The sequence below is a fragment of the Rhinolophus hipposideros genome, assembly GCF_964194185.1.
Source record: "Rhinolophus hipposideros genome assembly, chromosome: 9".
NCBI lineage: Eukaryota > Metazoa > Chordata > Mammalia > Chiroptera > Rhinolophidae > Rhinolophus > Rhinolophus hipposideros.
The window spans coordinates 37711127-37731638 of record NC_138055.1 but is presented as its reverse complement, the minus strand read 5'-3'; the positions used below and the strand labels follow the sequence as shown (position 1 = coordinate 37731638).

Genomic DNA, 20512 nt, shown 5'->3' with positions numbered 1-20512 from the left:
GTTTTACCCGTTAAAACTTGTCCATTTTATCAGACTGGATAGATATTCTACATTCTGAATTCTTTAGAGGAATCTGTAATATAGAAACTTGATAATACTAGAACAAGGCAAAGTATGAGTTCAGTGAAGGAATACCGGATTCCACATGATTTAGCTGTACATTTAATGGTCATTAATCATAACTTTTAAATTAAGATTCCCAAGTGGGCTATCTCTGTCAAAAGTATTTAGCATATAACTCCTGTTGGAGAGAAAGACGAACAACTCTCAGACCTAATGGAAGGAGAATTAACTAGTGAGGATATAAGCATACTGAAATTAATCACAAACTTCCTAGAAAGAAAGGCAATAATGCGTAATGTGTTCAAAGACATTTCCTGTAAATATACAATGTGTAGAGTGAGGGTGTTTCAAATTGAGTGTCCTGTGGCTTGACTTGCTATATGTATTATATACAATGGAGTGGTAAATATTTTAACATTTTCTAGTTTCCTTCCTACTAAAAATAAACTTCTTCCATATGTTACAGGTACACTTTCTCCATTGTTCTCAGTTCTTCTGTGGATAGCAGTTGCAATCTGCACATCTATGCTGTTTTTCTTCTCCAAGCCTGTGGGTATTCGGCCATTTCTCGTGTCAGTAATGCTCAGATCAATATATACAATAGGTCTTGGGCCAACATTAATACTTCTTGGTGCTGCTAATGTAAGTACTTTACCCAGCTTTGTACTGTTATAGGTTAATTAAAAGTGTATTAAATGTAAAATTGTAACTGTATGTTTTAATTCATATGGTAAACACAGTCAATTCTAATATATTGTGAATCTGAATTAAGCAGAGTTTAATTTGTGCATTCTTAATTTTGACAGAAAGAAAAAAAATCACAAGTAAAATTTGATACATGTAAGAAGGTAGCATTTGGGGCATGACCCAGTTTTGCAATCAGTTTAATCCAGTCCAATTTTAATGCCTTCTGTATCCTATACCTACAGCTATTGACAAAAATGACTCTGAGCCACTGTTAACATCCAAAAGTGACTTCTAAATCATGTAAGAGAGATTAAATTATAGTTAGCAGAATTTTAGAAGTGAGTACCTCTTATAAAATGACCAAGGAAAAAGGTTTGCTGTATGAGAAAATATGAAATTGGGCTCTTTTTATGTGAACAAAACCTATAAACTTGTGAAAGGCATAGATGAGATTAATTTAGTTTTCTCTAAATTTTAAAGTATTAGAACAAGGGAGCACATTTCGAAACTTAAGTTCGGCAAGTTTAGAAAAGTAGTCCAGAATACTATCTCAGATAATGGTAATTTCACATAAGAGATAAAATTTTAAAGGGACTAGACAACTTTCGGCATGGCAAAGCCACAAAGGGATATTAAGAAATGGTAAGTCATCAGGTTGATGAAAGAACAAATGACCAGGTAAACAAATAAATATTTCTAATATGTCTGATGAATACCTAAAGCATTTTGTATATCTTTTACTGGATTTCTAACACGATATCCTACATTCAGGTATCTGTATATAGGCCTTTTCTCCCCTACTACATTACCCAGTTCTTAAGGATAATGATTGATCATTCAATATTTGTAATATCATTGGTACTCAACAAATATTTCTTAAATAAATTAGCTAATGAGTGAGTGAATGAAGGAGGGAAACATTATTTTTGTATTCTTATACATTTATAGTGCCTTGAACATAAAATATGTGGCAAATGTTTATTGAAAATGAATAAATTAAATAGTCAACTGAACTTTTGAGAATTATAAAGCTCAGCTAGTATGGCCAATTCTCTGTTTCTGATCCTACATATTATAATTCTTCAAAAATTGGACATGATATATATGACAGCTCCCAGTGAACTAGAACATTCAAGCAACCAAATTAGCAATTGCTCCCTAATCATAGTCAATAAAGGAAAGTGTACTACACATATAAAGGAATCTATCAGTACAGAATTATGTGAAGTACCAAATATACTATTATGTAAATTTCTTGAGGGCAGAAGTTGTCATATTTATAGATATAATCCTGCCCTCCTTACTTCCTTCCAACTCTATTTTCTTCCATCTTAATATCTGGCCCTTAAACATTCAAAAATTTTTTACATGAACTGAACTGGTACTTTCAATACTTTGAAAATAGGCTACTTTTGCAATATTGCCAACCTGGCTAATTAAGGAATTTGAATGGATTTATCTAAAGTGAAATAATAGCTAAATAGAAAGTGAAGTGAAATGAAATAATAGCTAAATAGAGTTGGGCCAAAAATAGCAAACATTTATTGAGCCTCTGTTATCTAATAAACACTGAAAATATCAAGAGGTAGAGGATATGGTTTTTGCCATACATAAATTTCAAGAATATGTAAAGAGATAATGAATAACAATTTAATGTCTATTGGAGAAACCAAAAACATTTGAAGTATTTTTCTTTTTCCCCTTAGGATAAAAAACGTAACTTCTGCCTGGTTTGATGAGAATAGTTCCATCATAAGAAATGACTGTTCATATGAAAGACAAGTTTTATACTTTAATTTCTTTGTGACAAGGAATATACATGGACATACATCTTTCTTACTATATGAATCTGAGGGTACTCTAATAGCCTTCACAGCATAAAACATACATTTGCACAGCCTGTAAATGATACATTATGAGTCCAGAGATTTTGCACCAAAGGACATAATCAACTTAGATTTGGGACAAATTAAATGAAATAATTGTATGTTATATTGTAGATATTGATAAAAGAGTTTTGATTTATAGTTTTGATACTGTGAAGATTAATAAAAATGTTTTAGCAAATCGTCATTTACTTTAATGTTTAACATAGCAAGCTCATAAATCTATCTATAGTTTACCATTTCCCAGGAGGCAAGAAAAAAAGAAAAGCAAAAACATAAATCAGTCATGTTTTGTAACTTAGGTTTTATATATTTATTAACCCAATTTGCATTTAAAAGTTTTCATTGTGTAACAGGTGAAAGTAAGTGCTAAAATTATTGGTATCAGAAACAGGGAAACAAGAAATTATCTATCCGAAAGTTAAGCCCTAATGAGAATCAGAATTCTAGACCTTAGGCAAATCAATAGGCTCTAAGTTTCACTCTTTTCTTCAGTGAAATGAAGATATTAAAGCCTAGTCCTTCCTCATAGGGTTGTTGAGAAGATCATTGTGAAAATTTAGAAAAGAACAATAACAGTAATAATGATATAATAGCAATAAAGTCTACCATTTATCAAGTACCTAATATGTGAAGTACTATTTAATTGTAAAACGCTGCTATTATGATCATAAAAGTGTTTGGTTCACAGAGTTGTTTCTGGTTTTGGTGTCTTCCGTAGTGTTGAGCAAATGCAGAAAGTCCCTTTTTTGGAAAAGGAATCGAGTGGGAGGAAATTAACTTCAATCCATATTCTGAGCACTTATTATCAGTTTCTATTTACTATTATGCTTTATTTTTATTTTCTTTACTTGTTTCTAAAAATTGAAGTTTTGCTTAAATTGCAACTGCTTTTTCTATCTTGTCACAAGAGTCATCTCAGTATTTGAGATGTTTCAAAAGATTCAAATGTTTTTCTCTGTTATAAAGTATAACTTATAACCCAGTACAGTTTTTCTTCCCACCCTCTACATTGCATTTTCAGTTATTGGTCATGGAAATTAACATATTATTTTGGCAAATATAAACACACATTTTATAAATTTGGGAACACTTAGTATTTTTCATACCATTAAAATTATTTGCAAATCTCATTTTAATAACAATGGTATTTCCAGTCATATTGATGTTATATAATTTGTTTAACCATTCTATTATTTTTATCGTTTCTATTTTTAGATATTTTTAATAATAAATAATGCAGTAAATACCTGTGAAAGATCTTTTAATATCTTCCAAACACTTAGTACCTACATTGTCTTTTTCCTTTCCAGTTGTGCCTGTAAATGTATAATTTATTTAATAGCATTTATGAATCATTTGCCTTTCTCACAGTTGTTTGTAAAGTGGAAATGTTTCCTTATTCTTGGACTTGGTCTCACCATTTTGCAAAGAGGAAGAGCAAATGGAATTTAGCAGCTAGCTCTCTATTAACTAGAAGCCACAGTGTTCAAATTTAGCAGTGTCATTCCCTTAGTTACTTACCTGTAGATAGTTTTCTGGGAGGGCTAATCTATAAAGTTGAGTCCTACCATATGTTCATTTAACATATACAAATTCAGTTGTATATTCTGAGTCAAAACATTCCTAATCCCCAACACACATACACACTATTTTCATATAATATGGTCATCACTGAACTTTCCTAACAGCTAATGGTATCAGTTGCAGAAGCAGAGAACTGGCTCCAGTGCTGGGGAAAGCTAGCATGTGTCAAATTTAGTGAGAGGCATGACAGTTTGCACCATCCTTGTTTACTGTACTGTTCTTTTTTGCGGGGAGGGGCGGGGGGAGAAGAGCAATGTGAAAGATTTCCAGAGTGATTTTGATTCTGTGAAACTTTTGCCTTAGGCTTTGTCCGTAGAACCGTACCCTGCCTAAGAAGTTATGGCACTAAAATGGAGATTATTTTAATAAAATCATCTCATTTTTAGTAAGAAGGTTGATGGAAATCTAGCCATAGAGTTAAAATGTTGTTAAAAAAATAAATTCAGTTTCACTTTTCAATAAATAATAGACAGTCTTGTTTTGCTGTAATTTATTTCTGGAATATAGGTCATGTTTTCCCATAGGAACAATGTAAGATGGGGATGGAATTCCTGATCAGGAATGTATTAACAACAAGAATAATATACAGGCAGCTATAAATTTCTGTGATTACATAAAATAGTACACTTTAAAGGACATCACATAGAATTCTAGAGCTATGAAGCACTTTACGGATTATTCACTTCTAGGCATCTCATTTTATTTTATTTATTTATTTTTTTTTAATTAATTTATTTATTAGTTTCAGGTGTACAAAACAAGGTAATACTTAGACGTTCATCATTTATATCTTTCATACTGTGAACCCCCCTCCCCCCATCCACTATCCCTCCGACCTCACACTGAACCATCACATTATATATATAAAATTATAGTTGGCATTCATTAATGTTTAGCTTCTGATGTACAATGCCATGATCAGGTATCCACAGTATCCCTGAGGTGGTCTCCCAAATAGGACGCATGTCCATCGGATACCCAACAAAATCTTTACAACATTATAGAATACCTTCCCCAAATTAATTTTCAAAAGAAAAACCCTGAGGCCATCTTGTGGTTACCAGCTGCTTCCAAATCCCTTCACCTTTCCCCTTATCCCCAACCCCCTCCCACACACCCATCTAACCACTCTCGGTTTTTTCTCTGCGTCCCCAAAACTGACTCTGATTAGTTCATTCACATAGTCTTTTCTTTAGATTCCATATATAAGTGAGATCATATGGTACTTGTCTTTCTCTTTCTGACTTATTTCACTTAACATAATGTTCTCTAGATCCATCCATGTTGCTGCAAATGATAAGATTTCTTTCTTCTTTATGGCTGCGTAATACTCCATTGTATAAATGTACCACAGCTTCTTAATCCAGTCATCTACCGATGGGCATTTTGGTTGTTTCCATATCTTGGCTATTGTGTAAAGTGCTGCAATAAACATAGGAGTGCATACAGATTTTTGAATTGGAGTTTTGGATTTCTCCGGGTAGATAGGCATCTCATTTTAGAAATGAATATATAGCATCCTGTTGAGACCAGAAAGATTTACCAAAGTAATTAATGTCAGAGCCAAGACTGGGAACCCAGGTGGCCCAATTTCTTAATCCAGGGTCTTTCTACTATACCTCACTGTTAAAAATCCTGCAAAGACAGATCAATGAACTATAAAGTATATGTGAAAATACCACTGTACTGCAGAATTAATTTTCCGAGCTAAAATTAACAAATTTGTTTTAATATACATTAATTAACAAATGAACATTAATTTTGCTTTTGGTTTTAGAAGATCTGTTTGTTGGTAAATCATTTGGATGGTAGATCACTTTTCAAAGATTGCACAGAAAGCTTACAAGGATGCTGTTTCCCTCTCCCACCCCATGTGGCTTTTTTCCCCACCATCACACAATTCACCCTGTCCTCAACAAAAAAAATATATCAAGAAAGGAGAAAGAGAAGAGATATGCAGTAGTTGTGGTCATTTATATTGGTATTTGTGTGCTGACTCGAGGGTCCTTTCAATACCAGTTTTAGAAAGTCAAGGCCTTTTAATTACCTTGCACAGTTCTCACACCCTCTTATTTATTGTTGCCCACATGGACCTTTGCCATAGAAACAATGATTGCCTACATAATGGTATTGACAAATAAAGGGCTGGTTAGACAACATCAAGTAAGTCATGCCATGAGAAGGGAGATTGTTTTTAGAATTCTCATTCTCTTCATATATATTTTCAGCTTTCATAGAAAATGCTATATAAAAACAACAGGTCATGGTGTGGGAAAACCAGAGTTCAACTTCTTTCCTACCCAATCATTTATTCTTGCATTTGTTTCACCTTGGTATGAACACTTCAAAACAAACGGACAATTTCCTTGTTTCTGATCGCTACAGAAATAAGTAGATGCCACTGCCAGTGTCAACTCCATTCCACTCCAGTGATCAGTCAAGAGAATGGGGACATATCCATCAACATAGAACCCTAGGTCAAGGTTCAGAAAAAACAATCAACATGAAAACAAATAAGGCAAATCTTTATTATTCATGTAGAAATGGCAGAGGCCCTTTTAGGCAGAAATGTGTCCATGTTTTTGCATTATTTAAGAACTGAAATGTATTTCTCTTTTGAGAATTTAAATTCAATGTATTACTTTTCCTCAATGTATAGGGCTTATAAGTAGTTTTCCTGCATAATTTTTTTATGATTCAGTTTAGGGAGGTAAGAGATCAGGAAACAAAATATAAATAATTTTTCTTAAATGTATCATTCGTCCTTCTGGAAAGTCATAATTCCAATTTTCAACTTTAGTTTTTATACAACTTATTTCTATTTCATATGAATGTACAATAGTGGGTTAATCAAGGTAGTTTAAACAAGAGTCATTCAAAACAATTTCAAGAGTAAAACACTGCATATTACTTCACCCATACATTCTACTTTTCACCATTTTCATAAATGTTTATTGTCAAATACTATACTTATATCAGCATTTTATATGTATTTCCTGAGTTTTTAAAATAATGACTTCTTTTAATATTAAATTTTTTCTTGGCTAGTAAATATAAAGACATCCATTCTACTGTAGCTATATTTAATAATATAAAGATGTGATAATGAAATACTATATAGTGAAATAAGACTTTCTGTTTAATATTTAAATTGTTAACAAGATGGTGAAAAAATTGATAACATTGATTATTGAAAGGATAGTTAATTAACGGAGGGTAAAACTTAATAAAGGTTTGAACGTTTTAGTTGCTATGTTGTTTGTTTGGTTTGGCTATTTTCACAACATGCAATGGTAGCCCATTTTTCATTTTATCTGTATTGATTAGGACTTCAGAGAATTGAAGGAAAAGGTTTTTCTAACCTCTCAAATTTCGCTTCTGCCTCAAAGTGTTTGGTCCTTCTTATGTTATTTAAAAATCATTCCATAAGGCAATTTCTTCCATGTATATTGAAAAAATCAACAATGTTGCAAAGAGCAATCATTTTCCCCAAAGTTTGGTTTGGATATATAAAAACAAATATGGTGCCATGAGATAACTTAAAGAACTCAGGGAACATTTTGGAAAAACAAACTGAAATTTCGAAATCTGTAATTCTTTCCTTGGTGACTAAGAGGCAAAGTTGGCTCTTTAGTTTATAAATAATGCAGTGATTCCAGAACCAAGTAGATGACACTAAGTTTATGATAACTGTGTTCTTTGGAAATTGTTGCACAGATCATTGTTATTGCCCAAGATTCTCAGTATAAATTTCTGTATTCTAAAATTATGCCACAAAAGGCAATATTAAATATAGTTTTAACTTAAATACTCTACATCATTCCAATCATAAAAAACACTCCAAAATGCTTATTGAATTTATCACACAGCTTAGAAAATATATGCACACATTATATTTATTTAACTTACGTATATGCATACTATTTTATAATTTTTATGTATTTAAAGTAAATTAAATGTACAAATAATTTGTAATGGCTTGTTTAAAATACTACTCAGTAGGGAAAGTCTAGGATTAAAACATATATATCAAGGGCAGATCTCTGGAAAAGTCTGAAAAGATATTTTTCTGTTGCATTTCTAGTATAATGAAAATATTACATATAGTTTCATATGGAAAATATAATGAGTAGTGAAGAGTCATCGTATTAAGTGCTTCCTCTGCCTTACGAGTTGTTTAATCCTCTCAAGAGTTCTATGAGTTGGGAATTCTTTTTTTCCAGTTTTTCAGAAGAAACAATTGGGGTCTACAGACGCAGCACTGAAGTCCCAGCAATAGTAGTGGGAGAGCCAGGATTTAAATTCAGATCTGTGTTGATTGCCTATCTGGGACTCTTAATCATTCTCCACTCTTTTCCTGGAACTGCAAAGGATACAAGTTCTGCATGTATTATGTTTACATGCAACTTTGTTAGTAGTGCTGAAAAATTGCAAAATGAGAAATCACAAACGAAAACTACAGACTTACAAATAATAGGTTTTGTCAATGATCTGCTACTGATGTGAGGTTCAGGGTCAATGAGACAGTAAATCTAATCTTTTTCTCCCTTTAGCTTTGTAATAAAATAGTATTTCTGGTGAGTTTTGTTGGCAATCGTGGCACGTTCACCCGAGGCTACCGTGCAGTCATCCTGGATATGGCCTTTCTCTACCACGTAGCATATGTCCTGGTGTGCATGTTGGGCCTCTTTGTGCATGAATTCTTCTATAGCTTCCTGGTGAGTACATCTCTATGTGGACATTCACTGCCGAAAAATCCAAAATGCTGCTTTTTCTTACGCTTCTTCTTTTGAATTTTTTGTTTGTTTTTGTTTTTTAAAGCAGGGTCTGACATTTAGGACAAATTATGTTGTTTTTAGAATTTTCCAGGAAAAGCATCAATTATTATTATTTGTAATCTGAGAAACCACATAGGTGGTGGATTCTTTATTTCCTCTCTCAGGAGGAACCAGGGACCCCATCTCTTGACCCAGGTTTCATACAGCAGGCTGCTTTTGGTGTCAGCCAAATCATACTTCCCTTTACATTTAGTGATTCTCCAACAGAGTGTGGGAGACAAATGGGGATGTATTTTCTTTGTACTAGAATCATTGTATTTTATTTACAGTGCCAAATATTATGTGGCTCTAAAGGATGGCATGTAAGTAAAATGAGGGGGAAAACTGCCAACCTAGCAAAAAGACAATGAGTTGTTTTAAGTTAAGCCTTATAGTTTAGGATTCAATGTCGTTAAGTTTATCTGCTTATCTACATATATTTAATTAATTAAATGGATTTTCAGATTTCTTCTAATTTTTGTTTTTTCTTTTTGCTGATGATCAGTTTTTCTTCCTATGTATATGTTGTGTGGCCATTTGTATAGGAGTCAATACAAATATATGATAATGTTTTGAAACGTAAAGCATCATGCATACGAGCAATTTATTTATCTCTGCAGCCCATAGTTGACATGCAGTAGAGAGCACTGCCCAGTAAAATAATTCCTGAAAACAAGTTGAAGATCTTAAGACATTATACTGACCCAGTTTGTTTGAGTCATGTGGGACAAATCTATTGGCTTCTGCTTTCCTGTTGTCTAGCACACACATGTAGGAGGACTGAAAAAAGCTGATTTTTCACTTACTCTGAAATACTTGAAAGAGCCATAGCAGAGAGTGGATTTTCCCCATGTGTTTAGATTAAAAATTATCTTCCAGGCAGTTAATTAGATTATTCACCAATCAAAAGGAGATTAGTTTTTTCCTGTTCTAGGGGTCCAAATGAATTCTCTCTCTGCTCTGATACATCAGAAAAATTCCATTTTTAAAAATCTGCCTGTAATATATTAAGGTCCTATTATTCCTAGCACTTTAACCTGACTGTGATATGTGATATTCTATAATGTTTTTGTGCTTCAACGTTCTTGTCTATAAAATGGATAGGAATAGTTGGGAGATTAATATTATCAAGGTCCATTAAAGAGATAATGTGAAATGATGTATAGCAATCTTTACGTTTTCCAAGTACAGGTATTTGATAAAATAAACATATATTTGAATGATTATGAGTTATTAATAGTACTGTCATTTTAATTTATGTTACTTAACCTATTTTTTAGTTTTATTTTCCTCTTGTCTTTTATCTTTCAAATTTTACAATACTGATGCTAACTTTTTTTATTATGGTTATGGAAAGGATATAATCCATTTTGATGTTTTGAGTACTAGAAGGAAATTGTAATGGACATAATACCAAAGTGAAATTTAAATATATTTTTAAATATTTTCATATTTTAAAAACTATATAAATATCATTCCTGATTTTGTCCACAAGTGTCAACCCTTAATCCAAAATAATAAAAACGAGACTCTAAATTTTCCCTTTAGAAATAAACAGAAAGAACCATCAACTTGTCCAATGTCAACACCTTTTGCATTCTCAAGATTTTGATTCCATGAGTATAGAATGGGACCCAGTTTTGCAAGCATGTCATGGACTTTTGAAAGCTATAAACTTTCAGAAACTATCCAGAAGTGACCTAGAGCCCGGTGCCAGACCTTTTCTTTAAGACACTATTGAGTTAAAGTTAAGAAAAAACTCCTTTATGTAAACTAAATGCTTAAGTAAATAAGTTAGAATGTTGATAATTTGGAAGTTGAATTTGCATTGGTTAATTCATACAGAAGAATATTGACTTTATTTCTAGAGTTTTCTGCTCCCTCTGGAAGATAAATAAATAGTGAAATAGTTAACATATTTGTGTGTTTGGCCTTCATAAGATAACCGTTTCCTACTAGGAGCAGACAAGTTACTATCTTTACAGCAATTATTTGCAAGGCTACAATTAAATTAGAAAGTAACTGTTTCACCCTCAATACTCAGAAAAACAGTACAAGGCCCTGATGTTTCTGAGACGATACATGACACTGATAATTGATCATTTCAACCAGTTTAGAAATTCTAACCACTACTCACAGATGCCAGAAGACAAACCCTAATTATTCAAATTTTTAAAATACTCTTTATTTCCAAGCAGATATTTATGTCTTCATTAAGTGAATGCTAATTTACTGCTTTTAACCAGCTTTGACAATAAAACATGTACTTGCTAGTGTATAATTTCAACTTTTTATATTGCAATAAATAAAATTTTCAGTGTTGACTACATATAGCAAACACTTATCTAGGTTCTTGACTAGTGCATAGATTTTCTGTTATACTACGAAACACAAAATGGATAATAACCCATGAGAGGAAGTGAATTAGCAAAATTCTGTATTATGTTTTTGTTTATACTTGTTTCCAACAGTATATACTAAATGAATATGTTTTGCCCTCATTATACCCCCCTTTTTTTTAAGGAAAGATGTTTGCATTTCTCAAATTTTTAAAAATTTTTTTACCTTTTCTGTTGCGACAGGCTCATAAAATTGTTCTTGTAATTTCACATCTAATCACTTGATTAAACAATTCATTTAATGAGTCTGTTAACTATTTATTACTTAGTTGAACCTGCTGCAGCCTTTTCACTTAAGTCATTTCATGTATTCCAGAAGCAACTGCAGAATATCAGTAGGACTAAAAATATGGAATAAATAACTGTCAGTTAAGTATAATTTTTCTAAATTGAGATTTAAAGCTATACCACCTTGTTCCCCCCAAAATAAGACCTAGCTGGACAATCAGCTCTAATGCGTCTTTTGGAGCAAAAATTAATATAAGACCCGGCCTTATTTTACTATAAGACTGGGTATAATATAATATAATATAATAAATATAATACCAGGTCTTATATTTTTGCTCCAGAAGGCGCATTAGAGCTGATGGTCCGGCTAGGTCTTATTTTCAGGGAAACACGGTATTTCCATGTATTACACAATTGAAATCATGTTGGTTACGAAACTAACAGGTGCACTTTATATGTTGTGTTTAAAGTTCTATTTATTGAAAAACAGTTTATTAATCCATTCCAATTGCACAGAAATGCATATTTTGGTTCATTTTTAAGACGTGATTTTGGTTGTTTTTTTCACAGATAAACTAAGATGGTTTGCATTTGTACTTTTGACCTTCATATTTATTCATCTTTGGCTCTTTTGCATTTTTTAAATTTTATTTTTGTAGCTTTTTGATTTGGTGTACAGAGAAGAGACTCTGCTCAACGTCATAAAAAGTGTCACACGGAATGGCCGCTCCATTATTCTAACTGCAGTCCTAGCTCTCATCCTTGTCTACCTGTTTTCCATTATTGGATTCCTTTTTCTGAAGGATGACTTCACTATGGGAGTGGATAGGCTGAAAAAGAGAACTCCCATTACAGGTATTGCTCTTACCTCCGAATGAGCTTTCTCTGATGGCAGATGTGATTTGTACATAGCTTGTTAAGAGGATTACAGATAAACGCTAGTGGAAGAAATATTTTCTTTTATTCCTTTGAAAACATGTTCTAGTTCACGAAGGGCTCATGACTGTGAAATACTTTTAGGCTGTATATAGGCTGTCGATGTGTATAGGAATGTCCTTATATAAGAAACATCATCTAAGCTCAGTTTCAGTAAGAATGTTTCAATGCTGGCTATATTCCAGAAGACAGTCAACAACTTCAGTGCAGAATAATAGCTTTGGGATTGTTTTCTTCCTCTTTTTCCTTGTCTCTTCCAAGAACATCTAGGTAGCATCACTTATAATCAATATTCCATAGATGTTTGCTCACAGTACATCATATTATACTTAAGTCATTGAAAATCTCTTTTTTTTTATTTGAAACCATCAGATAGTAAGAAATTTGGTATAGGAAAAAATGCTGAATATATTGTCATTAAGGGTTTCAATCCATCAGTATGTGGCTGTCAGAATTTCTGTACAGTATTTTTGTACAGTATGTTGTGCAGTATTTATTTGTTGGCTGACTGGTTAGACATCATCCCTTTATAGTCATTGTGATTCTTGTAGTGTGAGAGCTTATATTTTCCATTTTATTTTGAATTTGTACTTATGATCTCTTAAAGGTTCCTTTTTCCCCCTTCTCTACCCTTTGTTGTGCTGGTTAGATTTCTTGGCTACTCTTTTCCCTCCTCTCCTACTTTACTAGATAGAAATCAGAGTGCTGCACTTCGCTATTAGTTTCTCTGTGTGATTCTGCTGCCTGTGGGTTATAGAGAATGGAAACCACAAAATGACTGTCTCCCCAAGCCATTAAATGTAAAGGTATGATTTAATTAGCGGGGCCTTATAAACCATATTCTTTCTTGCCTTTAATGTTTCTTAATTATTAAACTGCTGATATATAATATTATCTTTCTTAGACTACGGGATAATTAAATGGCATTTAGATCTACCATTAAGTGTAAGTGATCAAAGTGCAAAATAGATCATATATGTAGATTGAAAGTTATTAAACTTGAGACTGAATTTCATACCTAGATATTAGTCTTTATTCACAAGAACATGAAATAATTTCTGTGACTGCCATTCTTGTTCTTCCTTAAACGTTACTTTTCCCAGAGTTTCACAGGTATAAATAATTAGAGGGAAAGCTCATCTATATAAGTACCCCAGAACTCCGCTTTTACTAAACTATCCATGAATCGTAAACTACCTGTTCTTAAAACTCTTCAAGTTTTAATTATTTTCTAGGCATGATCACATTGATGTATTCAGTATAGGGTGAGTCTAAAGTTGAAGCATCATAAGTCCTGAATTCAAATGTGTACAATAGTTATTGTTTTATGACTCTAGTAGTAAATATTTTAATTGTGTTATTTAAAAAGGAATTTAGTACCATTATATTGTGAATATAAATATCTTCCTTAGAAATATAAAAAAAATTCTTGTTTTTTTTCTTACGAAATAAGCAACAGTAGACCTAAAAAGGTCAAGCTCTTTACTAAAAAATTTATGCATGTTTATATAAAAAGCTCTTAAATAAGAGAAAGCACATACTATGAAATACTATGAAAATCTAGTATACAAGAACAGCTACCAAAGTTAGATTCCTGATTTTTCAGACTGAGAGGTTTTGTTTCATAGACTGACAGTGAATGTGATACGATGCTCTGGGTAAAGCACCCTTATTTTTATAACATTTTAAATTTAATTTCTAATGCCATGTGTTATGTCAGTTCATACGGAGCATAAAATTTATTCTTTATTCAAACACTATTTACTCCCAAGGTTAAGTGAAATTATCAAGGATAACACACCTAGGTAGTAAGTGAAATTCAGTGCAGAAGTATATAGTTCTTCGGTGAATGTGAAGTCTTCATAATCAGAAAGCCAGGAGATGGGAGCAAAGAACAGAGGATGAAAGTTCTAGAGCTGAATGGCAAGAGCATCGGAGGCATACATGAGAGTGGAGGGTGGGGAATTTGCAAATGGCAGTGGGAATTTAGGAGGATGCAGATTCTACCTGTGGAACCAGTGGAATCTGCAGCTCCAGAGACGAAGGAGCCTCCACTTGACAGTGTTGAGGGGGGTCCGTGAGGGAAGGTTCTGTTGACAAGCAGAGATGACAGTGTCTCTCACATGTCTTTTCTTCCCCATTCTCAGGGTTGCTCTCCTGTTTCTCACCCCCATTTCCTCTCACCCAGGATACTACAGGAACCACCGGTGTGGCTTCTTCAACCTCTCTTCTGCCTGCCCAAGTCATTCATTCTGACCACAGCTCTGAGGCTGTCTCTCCTTAGTTCAAAACTTTGCTAGGATCTGTGCTGGCTGTGGGATGCTTGGTTTGAAATTGTTAGCCTGGAAGTTCAGGTCACTCTGCTGTCCTGTCTGGGCCTTTGCTGGTCTCTGTGCCGTTTGTCATACAGATTGAGCCTGGAATTGTTTCCATTTTCCCCCTACCTCATTTTCCTGTGTGTAAATCCCATGTCTCCTCTAGATGGATCTTTCTCCAAAATGCTTTCTGTTTTTCTTTTCTTTCTAGAATTCACTTCTCCTTCTCCTAACAAACTACATAACTTTACCTGTACTTCACTTCCTCCATTCAATGAAAATTACGTCTGTACTTCTTTGTGTTCTCTAATTGATTGCAGATTCTTCAAGGCCTTAACTCCAGGCTCTCAGAGCCTAGCATGGAGTCAGTAAATATTTAGTAAGGGAATGACAACCAGGGCACAGTCAGTAATCCCTCCTCTCTCCCTCTCTGCACATCTGAAACACACTCCACCCCCAAATGATATACCTGCTCTTTGCCCCCATACTCCAGTCAGAGGGCAAGGAAAGATGGAGGTCAATGTATGTGGCCTCCATTCCTCAAATGGACTCTAGCTCTCAGCTCCACTGCTTCTGTTGCAGGCAACCCCACGCCTGGGCCATCTCCTCATCACCTGTCCTAACTCCAGTTCCCCTTTGCCACTTCCACCCTCATGTCATCAAAGAATTAGAATAACCTTGGTGTGGTGTTGCTTGGAAACACACGTGAATATTTCTCCAGCCCATTGTATATGAAAATAAATTTGCTCCCGTCCCTCCATCTTATGGACTCCCATGATAGCTAGGTGTGAAAATAGGCTTGAGAGGAATGAACTTCTTCAGTTTGTATTTGTTCCTAACAACAAAAAATATTTTTTAATAAAACTTTTTCACACATACATGAAGGTTACTATTTTCTGTTCCATTCTGGGCCAGGGAAATGGTGGTGAGCCAGCAGGCAGATGGATCCTTGGGGGCTAAGGAAAGCAAGAAAGATACTGAACAGGAAACTGTCAGAAGATTCTTGCTGCTCCCTTGAGGCGTTTTATGCCCTGTTCCCTGTTAGAATGCCACCTCTTGCACGCAGACTCTGCCTCAGCCACAGGGGACCCACCAGTGGCCTAGCTCAGGAAACAGCAACAGCATTGGCAGAGATGTGTTCCTGGCATTCCAAGTTCAAACCCTGATTGCATTTGGCCATAGAAATATTGTTACACATGATGGTTCAAGTCTACAGTATTATTAACACTTTACCTTCACTTTAAAAAAGGTATAAAAGGCTTTCAGTGGGTTGGCCTGTGAACCTATTCTCTATTTATAAAATAGCTTCAATAGACAAAACTATTCAGTGTTCCAAACTAACTGACTAAAAGACTTTAGGAACACAGCTAAGTTGGAGTAATAGTATCTTTTATTTATATGCCTTTGTAAACATGCTTTTGCATGTTTGTCTCTCTACGATATTCTACTTTGTGTGTTCGCAGGAAGTGATGGCGTTCCTCCTATGACTTTAACTTCAGTGATGGGAACATGTGACAACCACAACTGCTCCCACACAATATCAGCTTCAAATGCAGGTCTGTACAAACAACTCTAGTACAGTATGAACTTGATACTTCTGCAGTTATGTTTATTTGATGAATGTTACTACTGCTTAGAGTTGCTCTAGGAATTTCATGGTGGTTTGAAATGGAAGAATGGAGGGGAAGAGAACCAAAAAGTTTCAAACCAAAGAAAGGATTCCAATGTCTGCCATTCTGGATTTCCGCCCTATTCTTTATATTATTTCTATTCATGAGAATTTATCAAATTTACCCTGTGGTATGTGCTATTAAAAATTCTGTTACCGTATTGCAAAGCCGTACCACACTAAACAAGACCCTTTTCATTGTGTAGGCTGGAAATGAATGGGTTTGGAATTGAAAAGGCTTGGTAATAATCCTGGACTTGCCACTTTCTAGCTCTCTGTCTTAGATATGTTATGCAAATATCCTGGACTTTATTCAGATGGCTCACCCACAGAGGGAGGGAAGGAAGAAAGAATGGAGGGAGAGAAGATTAGAGAGACAGAGAGAATATGAGACTTTCCCTGCTTCTGAAGGAGCAAATGGAACCATGCATACAAAAATAATTTTTTAAACTCTAATTGTTCTTAGTAGTTTAGAAACGATAGCATGTGTGAAATTTAATGAACTATAGAAGGAATTAGTGATCTGTTTCCAGAAGTAGTAGCAATTTAGGGGGTATATGACTTTAAATATTTGAAGAGTTTTATCTATAAAAAAGGAGTGGATTTAGTCTTGTTATGTAGACGAAGGGCAACATTGGGCTCAGGAGAGATGAGGGAAGAGTTAAGTGCAGTGTAAGGATGGATTGCTCTACTCCCACCTGGGAACACATTGTTTGTCTGGTCATAAATGATAGGGCCTTCTTTCCTAGGTTGCCTTTTTTTCCTTGAGATGTTGAATTGTTGCTTGAGAAACAATGGAGAGTCCCGTCTACTGACTAAATGTTTCACACTTCATGACCTAGAGGGAGAAATAAACACGTGAATACATTCCATCCCAATATCCCAGCAGTTATAGCCACTGTGAGCAGGTGCCACAAAGAGGTTCTTCCTCCCATACCTCCTGGGTACCCACTCAAGGCTTCCAAACCAGGAACCAGCTCATTCTCTGTTTGTGCAGCTTTACTGTGCTCTGCAGCTTCTAGAGTCCTATTGCATGTATCCTCCGGTTTAAACACCTCCAGTTCCTTCAGCCTTCCTCCTATATTATAACTCTAAGTCTTGATGTACCACTCCAAGGTGAGCAGTTGAGTGGCACTGGCTTATTCTAGATAGCATCACTACACTCTTGATCCATGTGTGGCTGACTCCTGGAGAAAATGTCATTCTTCACTGGGTCAGCTGTCAAGCCATAAGTGCCTATCTCATACTCACATAATTGGGAACTTGGGATTTCAAGTGTAAAACCGTACAAATATTGAAATATATTTTTGCCAAGCCATAATCCAAGGGCCGTCCCAGTTTGTCTTGTGAATAGGAGTTTTTTGACCAGATGATCTCTAGGTTTCAGATCCTTCCAGTTCTACTGTGCCATGAGGCCCAGGGTATCTTTATGGATCCTGTCTGTTAAACTGCATGCATATATATATATATATATATATATATATACACACATACATATATATACATATATGTATATATATATATACACATACATACACATATATGTATATACACACATATATACACATATCACATATCAAATTTGAGGATGACACAAGAGGGAACATATATATATATATATATATGTTCTCTTATGTCATCCTCAAGTTTGATCAGCTCTAGGACAGCAATTGGCAAACTGTGGTCCATGGGCAAATCGCCTTGCCACCTTTTTTTATACAGCGCTCAGGCTAAGAAGAGTTGTAAAAATTTTTTTCTAAGTTTTTTTTTTTCGTTAAAGAAAAATATGCACTGGAGACTATAGGTGGTTCACGAAACCTGTTGGTCATCTGGCTCTTTACAAAAAAAAAAAGAAATTGCAATCTCTGCTCTAAAAGATTTTCATTAAAGGTACTAGGAATGTTGCAGAGGACAGTGCTAAGGACAGAGTTCTTTAGCATGCTTCTAGAAACATGCTTTCACATTGACATAGTCAGGTTCCATGCAATTTTTCAACCACATCGGAATTTGTCTTAAATAAACTATCATTCATCCCATGTTTCTCCTTTAAAAAAATCACGAAACTCCTTCTCAAAGCCTCCTTGTCAAAGCCCAGATGCTTAATGTCTGCCACGTCCCCAATCTGAGGTTAGCCTGAACCCATACTGGCTTCCCTTGATCCCGACTTCTTCCCACACTATCCCTTTAATGATCCGCTGTGGTATGTTATCTTGGAGACAAGCATCAAGCTCATTTGTCAACAGCTTGCAGAATCTCACAATCTAAAATTCAGGTCTACAGATATTCTCTCTTCTTATCATTATCCATGATTTCTTTTAAAAAAATTACAGCGATTTTGAAAACTTAAGACATAGTTTAAATAACTGGGTAAAATTAAATACCTCTCAGGATCTTTTGGCCACCCTAAACTTCAGTTTATTGTCACCAGTAGTTATCTTCTTTTCAAGTCAACATTCTTTCTCCTTAATGGAAAATGAAAAAATAATGTTAAAAAGTTTACTTTCTTGTTAGCACAAATATTTTAACAATGTGGTCCCAAAGTATATAATAACCCTATTCCTGACTTGTTCTTCTGTAGCTGAATATTACTTTAAAATTACTTCCTTTGTTTTAAAATACATAGACTTTAACTATGGTTTGATTTTAAGAACAGAATATTACTTTGCCAGTGAACCAACAACAAAGCTAGTTAGTGTTCCTCCTGCCAGACTCTAGAAAGATAGCTGACCCCAGGGGCCCAGCGCCGCAGCAGAGTTGGTGGTGCCCATCCATGGCATGGTAGCCGGAAGCTCCTAAGGCACAGTGATGTAACCATCAGAGCCCAGTCTTCCAGAGTGGGATCTTCCAGACCATACGTGGTGGGAGGGAGCATATCCCAAGTTGTGGCTGCCCAGCTCCATGCAATTCTCTAAATGTTAGGCTTTCTACAATTCCCCAGGCATTGCTGATGCTCATCCAGGCATTCTCTTGTCATTGTTTCAAATGCTATTACTAATTGGGACATTTTGATCTTAGCATTGGAAAAAATGAAATGAATATTTTTGTAAAACAGGAAATTAGTTAAGTCTGTTCAGTATATGTTTTTGATGGTGATGATATTAATAATTTTTTAAAAACCTTGTGTATTCATTCATTCATTCATTCATTCATTCATTCAGCAGTATTTGTTGAGCCTGTGCTATGGGCCAGCCACAATGCTAGGACATACTGTTGAATAAACAAACATAGATCCTGGCCTTTATGGAACTTAGAAAGTAGTGGGGGAAGCATTAAACGTTATAAATGTGGTGAGTCCTACAAGCAGTGTTAGGATAGGTAATCACCAGAGAGGCTGGCTGTAGGAAGAGCAAACAGGAAGGCCTTTCTTAGGAGAGATTATTTACCCTGAGACTTGAAGGATGAGAAGGAGCCAGGCAGGCCAAGAGGAAAGAGAAATGCATTCTGGGCACAGGGAACAGCATGAGAAGGTCCTAAGGCTTGTTTAAGGATAGATGGATGCTGTTAATTATCCTCGTATTAGAGGAAAAAACACTGAAGACAAGAGACCTTAAATAAGATCACATAGCTAGTAAATCAATCTAGAGCTTTGATTCCAAAGCCTATGCTCCAATCTTCTAAGTTTTATTGCCTCCTAATTAAAGCATTAAACTCTATCAATTATTTTTTCCCTAACCAAAACTTAGAAATTGGTAAAATTCTTCCTGTCATATTTCCTTTCCCAGAGAATGCTTGCATTGATTTTCTTTATGCATTTTGTCTTCTAAAGGCAATTTTTAAAATATAAATATTCTCTATTACATATTTATCAACTGGAGTTTATTCCTTACCCCCCTACCACTCTGGAGATATTTGGCAATGTCTGGAGACATTTTTGGGTGTCTGAAGTCTGGGAAGAGTGCTACTGTCATCTAGTGAGTAGAGGCCA

The 20512-nt window shown here is 34.7% G+C and overlaps 1 protein-coding gene across 5 annotated transcripts in view; it reads left to right on the top strand.

Annotated features, from left to right (window-relative positions):
- The window catches only part of ITPR2 (inositol 1,4,5-trisphosphate receptor type 2), a 438931-nt gene that overhangs the window by 359017 nt on the left and 59402 nt on the right, over window positions 1-20512 (top strand). For 4 of the 5 annotated variants that reach the window (XM_081060952.1, XM_081060953.1, XM_081060954.1 and 1 more), the window contains 4 exons: window positions 530-705; window positions 8777-8941; window positions 12327-12522; window positions 16382-16474. In XM_081060952.1, the coding sequence (XP_080917078.1) occupies window positions 530-705; window positions 8777-8941; window positions 12327-12522; window positions 16382-16474 (630 nt within the window). Of the gene's footprint in view, window positions 1-529; window positions 706-2456; window positions 4699-8776; window positions 8942-12326; window positions 12523-16381; window positions 16475-20512 lie in introns of those variants that run through there. The other variant, XM_081060955.1, reaches the window with a different exon arrangement.